General features: G+C 36.6%; 1 protein-coding gene across 1 annotated transcript; it reads left to right on the top strand.

Annotated features, from left to right (window-relative positions):
* The first annotated feature begins 6,753 nt into the window (after positions 1-6,753).
* On the top strand, positions 6,754-7,179 carry LOC118487529. Its single transcript, XM_035984456.1, has one exon. It carries the CDS (start codon positions 6,754-6,756, stop codon positions 7,177-7,179), a length of 426 nt encoding a protein of 141 aa, XP_035840349.1.
* Positions 7,180-9,629: the final 2,450 nt, after the last annotated feature.

Here is a 9,629-nt window from a genome sequence, read left to right as displayed (position 1 = left end):
ACTCGTCACCTCCTTTCAGCAGAAATTGCAAAAAGAAACACTATGGACAGTGCAATATATTTTGCAACTTCTGCAAGGCGAAAGGACATCGGGAAGAAGACTGCAGAAGGAAAACAAGAATCTGTTATAACTGCGGAGAAACAGGGCATATCAAACCTGAATGTCCTAAGTTAGCCCAACCAGCAGACAATAAAGCTAAAACGGCCGATGGAATAATCAAGAAGAATGCTCGCGCATTCCAGCTGACCACTCAAGAAGCCGAACTTATTCCAGACGTGATGGCGGGTACGTTCTTAGTGCATAACGTCTATGCAAAAGTATTATTTGACTCTGGTGCAAACCAAAGTTTTATTAATACTTCATTCTGCCAAGCTCTTAACTTACCTCTAACTACCCTTCGGCAGATCTTTACTGTTGAAACGGTAGATGGAAATTTTGTCAACATAGACAAGGTTTTGCAAGAAGGAGAAATAGAACTGTTAGGTCATAAGTTTTCCGCAAACCTGTTACCTATGAATTTAGCCGGATTTGATGTAGTATTAGGAATGGATTGGTTAATTGCCAACCATGCTCGAATCCTGTGTGATAAGAATTCCGTATCCCCACAAGAGAAGTAATTCTAATTACAGGAGATAGACCTCGAAAGCCACTGAAATTCATTTCAATAATGAAATTGGCTAGTTATTCAAGGAAACAAGAAATGGTGTATATGATTTCTATAATCATTAACACTAAAAGTAAGGAACTCCAGGACATCTCTATAGTTTCAGAATACCCAGATGTTTTTCCTGTAGAATTACCTGGTTTACCACCTGATAGGGAAGTAGAGTTTAGAATTCATTTAATTCCAGGTACTACACCAATAGCTAAGACACCTTATCGATTAGCACCTACCGAAATGCTAGAATTGAAAAAGCAGTTAGATGAATTACTAAGCAAAGGATTTATACAACCTAGTTCATCCCCTTGGGGTGCATCAGTGTTGTTTGTGAAAAAGAAAGATGGATCAATGAGAATGTGTATCGATTATAGGGAATTGAATAAAGTTACAATTAAGAACCGATACCCACTACCTAGGATTGATGATCTTTTTGATCAATTGCAAGGAGCTAGGTATTTCTCTAAGATAGACTTAAGATCAGGATATCACCAGCTGAAAGTGCAAGAAGAGGACATACCTAAAACTGCTTTCAGAACTAGGTATGGTCATTATGAGTTTACAGTCATGCCCTTTGGATTAACAAATGCTCCAGCTGCATTTATGGACATGATGAATAGGATCTGTAAACCGTACTTGGATAAATTTGTAATCGTGTTCATTGACGATATACTCATTTATTCCAAAAGTCAGGAAGAACATTGTGAGCACCTGCATGCACTCTTAACTTTGTTAAGAAACGAAAAACTTTATGCCAAATTCTCAAAGTGTGAATTCTGGCTGCAGGAAGTACAATTTTTAGGACATATGGTCAATCACGAAGGAATTCACGTAGATCCTGCTAAAATAGAAGCAATCACAAATTGGAAAGCTCCACGAACGGCTATGGAAGTTAGAAGTTTTCTAGGATTAGCTGGATATTATAGACGATTTATTAAAGATTTCTCTAAGATAGGTGTACCTTTAACTAAGCTAACCTGTAAAGCCGTTAAGTTTGAGTGGGGATCTAGACAAGAGGAAGCTTTTAGGATTCTAAAGCACAAATTGACAAATGCTCCAATTTTAGCTTTATCCGAAGGAACCGAGGATTTTGAAGTATACTGTGATGCTTCAAAATTCGGATATGGATGTGTGTTGATGCAACGCAAAAAGGTAATTGCGTATGCCTCTAGGCAATTGAAAAAGCACGAAGAAAATTATACAACTCATGACCTAGAGTTAGGAGCCATAATTTTTGCCCTTAAAATTTGGAGACATCATCTGTATGGAAGTAAGTTTACTATCTATACGGACCATAAGAGTTTAAGGTATATATTTGGGCAAAAAGAGTTAAATATGAGACAAAGAAGGTGGATGGAAATCTTAAGTGATTACGACTGTGATATTCAATATCACGAAGGAAAGGCAAACGTAGTCGCAGACGCCTTAAGTCGTAAGTATCATGAAAAGCAAAAGCGAGTCCGTGCTCTTAGGTTAAATCCACAATTAGATTTAATGGAACAATTGAAGAAAATTCAGGGAACGGCAATCAAGGACGATGCCGAAAGAATGAAAGGTTACCTAAAGGAATTAGAACAAGAAAAAGATGGAATTTGGAGATTCCACAAGAAACGAATTTGGGTACCTAAACAAGGAGAATTAAGAAATAAGATTTTAGAAGAATCTCATAAATCAAGGTATACTGTACATCCAGGAAATAATAAGATGTACCAAGATTTAAGAAATAATTTTTGGTGGATAGGAATGAAAAAGGATATAGCCGAATACGTATCTAAGTGTCTAACCTGTTCACAAGTTAAAGCCGAACATCAAAAACCTTCAGGACTACTACAACAGTTAGAAATGCCTGTATGGAAATGGGAACTCATAACAATGGATTTTGTTACTAAGTTACCCAAAACTAGAAAAGGTAATGATACTATTTGGGTAATTGTGGATCGATTAACTAAATCAGCTCATTTTCTGCCAATAAAGGAAACCTTTAGCATGGAAAGGTTAGCCAAGTTGTATGTAGATAAAGTAGTATCCTTACATGGAGTCCCACTCTCCATTGTATCTGATAGAGATAGTCGTTTCACTTCCCGTTTCTGGACAAGTTTCCAAGAAGCAATGGGAACTCGACTTAATTTAAGTACTGCATACCATCCTCAAACGGACGGACAAAGTGAAAGGACGATACAAACAATGGAAGACATGCTCCGAGCATGTGTAATTGACTTTGGTGGGAATTGGGATAGCCATTTACTATTAATTGAATTCTCCTATAACAATAGTTATCATTCGAGCATCGAAGCTGCTCCATTCGAAGCACTGTATGGACGCAAGTGCAGAACTCCCGTTTGTTGGGCAGAGATAGGAGAAAGTCAGTTATCAGGTCCAGAGATTGTACAAGAGACCACAGACAAAATAACTCAAATCAAGGAAAGACTGAAGACTGCTAGAGATCGTCAGAAGAGTTATGCGGACAATCGCCGTAAGCCGTTAGAATTCCAAGTTGGAGACAAAGTACTATTAAAAGTATCTCCTTGGAAAGGAGTAGTACGATTTGGTAAGAAAGGAAAACTGAGTCCAAGATATGTCAGACCATTCCCAGTGATCCAACGAATAGGACCAGTAGCTTATCGTTTACAACTACCAGAAGAGTTAGCTGGAGTACATGATGTGTTTCATGTATCCAATCTCAAGAAATGTTTATCAGACGAATCCCTGGTAGTACCTCTTCAAGATATAGAGGTATATGAAAAGCTAAAATTCGTAGAGAAACCTCTACAAATAGAAGACCGGAAGATCAAATTCCTCAAACACAAACGCCTAGTACTAGTGAAAATCAAATGGGAATCCAAGAGAGGACCAGAATATACTTGGGAACTGGAATCAGAAATGAAGCAAAAGTACCCTCATCTATTTCAGTAAATCTCGAGGACGAGATTTTTCTTAAGGTGGGGAGGATGTAACAACTTCCACTAAAATCAATAATTAGGACGATAATTAGTCAATAAGAAAACCCTAATTGAGACACCCAAGTAATTCTGCATAAGCCCTAAAATTTTCAGAACAATCGGAATCAGGATCAGGGCCCCTAAAACTCAAGGGGAGCAAACCCTAGTTGATAATTATCTAAAAAAAACGTTGCTAGCTTCTGATTGGCTGAAATTTTGATTCAGCAAGCCTAGTCCCGAGCCTAGGCAGCCTATAATTAGACTGCTTAGCTTACGGACCGTAAGGAGATCAGGCATACGGTCCGTAAGCGAGTCCCAAAAATTAGTATAAATAGCCGACCTTGGGACTTGAACAGAGAATTGAAAACGACGTAAGAATTCTGTCTGTACGTCGAATTATACTCAAAACAGTCCACAATTAAACACACACGATCACGAGGTGCTGCCGCAATCAGGGTAATAACTCGATCGCTATTACGATTCAACGTCCGATCGATTATAACTATCCAACGATTGTCCGAGTGCTGCTTAAATTGAGCTTACACTTTGTTATTCATTGTGATTTCAACTTGAATGTTTGAGTGCTGTTCGAATTCGGACTATGCTCTGTCATTCGTTGTGAATCCATAGAATTGTTAAGTATCGCACTTGATAATAGTTGCGAGGGTTTAATCTCGTGAATTGACGTAACTGCTGAATTAGTTACTAATCCCATTTGTGTGTGCATTGTTATTTAAATTAGGTTAAAAGGCTAATCAGTAAAGCTTATACTCTGCTCGTAAATCTGCAATGTGAGTCATTCTCTTTTTATCAACTGTTTTACAAAACTCCAAATTATTTTCAAAGTTATAGTTACAGTGATTAAGTCTATGTAATCACCAAGTTACAGCCGGTATGTGGGGTTTTGTATACATTACTTATTTCCCGTCACACTTGGACAACGAGTTAGCCAAGGGGTGATCTGACCACAGTCACAGACACCATTTGGACAACGAGATAGCCAATGGGTAGTCGAGTGACAAATACTGTGGGTAGTTGGTTTGAAATCAGAAACATTGTAATTCCCCTTAATACTGTAAATTATAACAAAAGTGTCGTTTTCAGTAAAATGAATGATTCACTCAGTATTTCCCCGCTGACAAAACCTTTTTCAAACATGTTTCAGGTGATCTGGTATGAGCAAAGAAAAGTGCCGTGGAGCACTCCCAGCTTAGAAAAGTGGCTCAATGTAAATAAATAAATAAACATGTTTTGAAAATAAAGATTTCCCTGAGAAATCACATTATTGTAAATTTCGGGAATTTATCCCTAAGTTATGAAACGAGCAGTTTAAATTATTGAAAGATCCTGTTTTAAAAAAGACTTCCGCTGTCGCCTAAATTAAATACCACGGGATTCCTGTCCCGCGGCTCCTGAAACGGGTCAAACCGGGTCGGGGGCCGTGACAAACAGCACGTTCGATCGATCGACCTGAAAGGTAAGAACACTTCAGTGTTCTCAAATGCTACAACAAAAACTTCAAAAGTTCAAACCATCATACACAAACACATCTGAGGAAGAAACAATCCACTCGAATGGACCAGCCGATCGAGCCTACCGGCCGATCGAACAGGACTGTTCAAACGGACTTTCAAGCCGGTCGAACAGCCCGTTCGATCGAACCTGCTGTTCGATCGACCAGGCTATTCGATCCATTTACACTTGTTTGCATTTTCGCGTTACTCATCGTTATGCTATCGAACTATTCAGGCTAACCCTACTCTCAGCGCTCCCTTCTATCCATAACCAATCACTGTGAGTATACTTGAACCCTTTTTGCTTTAGCACTTTTGGGTATTACATACGTTACCTATCAAAATCACAATCGAACACACTATTCAAACTATTTGAACGCTAACCGATTGCATGTATTATGTAACTAAATGTATGCTTGTTGTTATGTTAACACGTGGAATGCTGTCTACCTGCCTTAGAAATGTAGTACTATAGTTTGGACTCAGCACCCGTTCACACGGGGGTTGTTAAGGACAATTACTTGCATGGATTACGGTGGTAATCATGTATTGCGAACTGTGTCGGACAGTCAACCCGCAGTCGTTGGTATCGATAGGTCCATGTCGATAATTAACATGCATCATTTCCCTCTGTGTACGTGTTGGTTATGCGTAAACTATTCGAACTCTATATGCTAATATCAAACTTGTATGCTCACCTTTACATTTTATGTATTGACTTTATTTTAACGTATGTGACAGGTATTTAAGGTATTTGCTTGCTAGGGAAGTGAAGCTAGAATAAGTCTCTAGAGGCCCCCAACAAATAGTTGTCTGTCAAGAACAAGCTGCTAGTGCATAGTTATCTGTAGATCTTGTCAGTCTGGGTCTTTAGGGGCATTAAAACAATATTTATGTTTAATTTGAATCTGAGTTGTCGAAACAGGATTAATTGTTTGGATGTTATCTGTAATAACTTGTTATTTATTCGGGATACGATATGGGACGTATCATTTTAAACTGAATTTGTATTATAGCTGTTGTGGAAACTTCTGGACAATCTGTTTTGCTCAGTGCCATGCCCCGATGATTCCGCCATCGGTTGGCGTGTGACAAAAAACTATTAGGGCAATTCACACAAACACCCACTCCTATTCGTATATCCCGATCAAAGAAGGCATTCCTGGCACTTGGAATAATATTGTTCGGATTCGAAAAGAGTTGGAAAACAATAATATCCTCCTTGAAAGCTTGATAAAAAGGCGATATAGGTAATGGAAAAGAGGTGCGTTTCTAGTTGGATTGGTGGATTGGAGATGGTACTTTGAAGGATAGATTCCCAGATCTTTTTGAAATTGGAAAACATAAGCAAGCAACTGTTGAAGAGTGAATGGTTGTTCTAGAGTGGAGAGTGGTTCCGAACACTAACGTATAGGGTATTCAGCTGCAACAATTATTAGACTTAAGACAAAGAACAAGGTTGGTGGGTCGGGCTGATAAATGGTCGTGGGCTCCTTCCAGCGATGGGTCGTTCTCGGTTTCGTCAGCTAGGGCAATTCTAAACAGGTTTGCGGTTCCCTACTATCTTTATGAATGGGTTAAATGGGTACCAAAAAAGATTAATATTTTTGGGTGGCGTGGAGTACAAGGTCGATTGGCAACAATGACTGGACTAAAGAAAAGGGGTATGCTCTCTGGTGCGGCAACGTGTAAACTATGCAGAGATCAGGGAGAAGACGCAGACCATCTTTTTACGGGGTGTTATGTAGCAGCGATATTGTGGCATAAAGTGAGCACATGGTGTAAAATCCAGCCAATCTTTGCTTTCACTATGAAAGATTTGTTGGAGTTTCATAAAACACAGCTTATGGAAGAACCAAAGAGAAAATATGTTAAAACCATCATTTTAGCAACTTGTTGGAGCATTTGGAAAGCAAGGAATGAAGGAATTTTTAACGGGAAGAGAGCAAGCATAGATGGGATTTTTGGAGAAATGCAGGCGAACTTTTGTGGATTAAATGCAGAGCAAAGAAAATGGATTTTGATTGGAGGAGCTGGGCAAATTTTGAGTTTTTATAATGGAGAATGATTCAGTTTCATTGTCAATGTTTTGTTTTAGGTTTTCTCATATTGTGTCAAAATCATAGGGTGATCATGTAATTGGGTGGTTGGCTTAGTAGCTTACTAACCATATGTTTTTTTTTTTACTTATGAATTTTTTGGGTGATGAATAAAGTATGCTGTTTGCCGTTCAAAAAAAAAAAAAAGAAATGTATCAATTTTATGTCAAAAAAGTTTAATACTTTATAGCGGTATAGAAAGATGATTTGTGTATGATGATTTAATTTAATGATTGAACAAGGAATGAGATATAAATGTGTCATATGTCATATTAAATGAAAGAGTAAGATTGCTTAATCTTGTGTGATGATTTTGAAGTAAATGTGCAAAAAGTGTTTGTACATAGACTTGTAGGATGATTTAATGATCACCATAAAATGGAATTGTTGTGATATGATAAATATTCATTCAGATCAGTAAATAAACATGTAAAATAAAGATAAATGATGTATTTTGAAGTTATAAAAATTATGTCATAACTTGGTAGCTTTGCATGTTGTACTTATGGCTTGAAAAGTAGTAAACCGGGTGAAGTTTGCATGATTTTTGTGCTATTCACGAGACCTGCATATTCATGATTAAAATTATTGTTTTGATCAGTAGATAACATGTGTTATGTTAAAATATCAAGTCAAGATGATTTGGGATTGTTACGGTAAAGTTCGGTACGAAACTATGCGTTAAAAACGGTAAAAATCGGCTTTTTAAGTGATTTTTATAAAATTGTTTTAAATCTAATTATAAACTGATGTTTTATGATAAATATAAGTATTTTAACTTATATTAAATATTTTGGTGTTTGGTTGGTCATACGTGACTTCCGACACTAAAAAACGGTACCGAAACGGTAAAATACGCATATTTCAACGTACGCGAAAATGGGATGTTCAAGAGTGAAGTTTATGTGTTATGATTGGATATGTGAATATGAGTATGTGTAATGTGATTTGCTAAGTGATTTCATGATGATATGAAATGATGCTATGTTTAGACGTTTGTGCGATAGAAACGGTAAACTAGATCAGAAATCGCATTATGTGTGAAAATTTGTGATGAACATGAGAAATATGTTTGAAGTAACTTGATGAGTTATTGATATATATTAAGTGTTTAAACATGATATATATGTGTGAAATAACATGATACGCGAATTATGATATATATATATACACACACACACACCGAATATGTCCATACTTATGCATATATGTTACGAAGCGCAACTCGTAGATATATATTGCGAATAAGTAGACATGATAAAGAGTCACCAACAAAATCATTCAAATCGCGAAAATCTTAATATGTATATGTACGTGGAGGTACATATATGTATATAAATGCCAACATAATTAAGTACAAAGATTTTTCTTAAAAACCTCAAAGATATGTGAAAATCCTAAGTAAAGGAGAAACTTGATTGTTTGTAGAACAATTAGTTAATAAATTATTTTTATCTAAATTATGATATGTGGATTTGATCCGAGGGATTGCAATATTTAAAAACGCACCCAAAGGTGAGTGTCACAGAAACCCCTCTTTTTACTGTTTTAAATAATGTTTTCGGGGGGAAGAACACGTCTTTAAAAAGAAAGATTATATCTTTTCATATAAAACATGATTTCGAATAATGTATTTTAGTGAGTATTCATTAAACACCATTTTTACTTTTTTACATAAGATTTTCAGAGAAAAACATGTCGATAAAATAAAAGTATATGTTTTCATATAAAAATATGCTTTTAAATTACATAAAAATGTAATTTCATCGAGAATACGATTTCTAGAGTATCATAATATGTTTTACGAACTCAGAAAGATGTATAACTTAAACTGTTTTCAAGAAAAACGAGTTTTAACGTAATGTATGGGTTTCGGGGAGAAACTGGGTAAATGACGATGTTATGAGTATAACAATCGTAAATATTTAAAAACTTTTTTTAAATCTAAGTTGGGACAAATTCGCCAAAATCTCAAGAGTGTAAGTGGCGGTATAGGCTTGCATTGCGTGGGGGTGGCGGGATTTGTACAACGCCAAATATTAAATTGTTATTCAGTAGGTTATATGTATTACTGAATTGAGGATAGGGCATAAGATGCATCATAGCCGATTTAATCTCTTAAGTAATGCACGCGTGGAATCGTTGGTAGATCTATCGGGTTGACTACCCCGTCGTGATCGGTCGCTCCGATCTAAATAGCAGCGAATTTGAATTCTTTAATAGTCTAGTGTGGATTGAAACTTCAATCGTTTTATATAGCTCGTGAAGTCTTGCAAACTTATGAAACCGAAGTTATAACGAAAAAGTTAATATTAACACTGAATCATGGAACATAATTTCCATACGAAAAAGTCTTGCTATTAAACTTAGAGTTCGACCAAATACAGAGATTACAGATCATCCGCAGCCGTCCCCACCA

The sequence above is a fragment of the Helianthus annuus genome, chromosome 15, assembly GCF_002127325.2.
Source record: "Helianthus annuus cultivar XRQ/B chromosome 15, HanXRQr2.0-SUNRISE, whole genome shotgun sequence".
NCBI lineage: Eukaryota > Viridiplantae > Streptophyta > Magnoliopsida > Asterales > Asteraceae > Helianthus > Helianthus annuus.
Note: the sequence above shows the minus strand (reverse complement) of the source record. Positions and strands in the feature narration are given on the sequence as shown.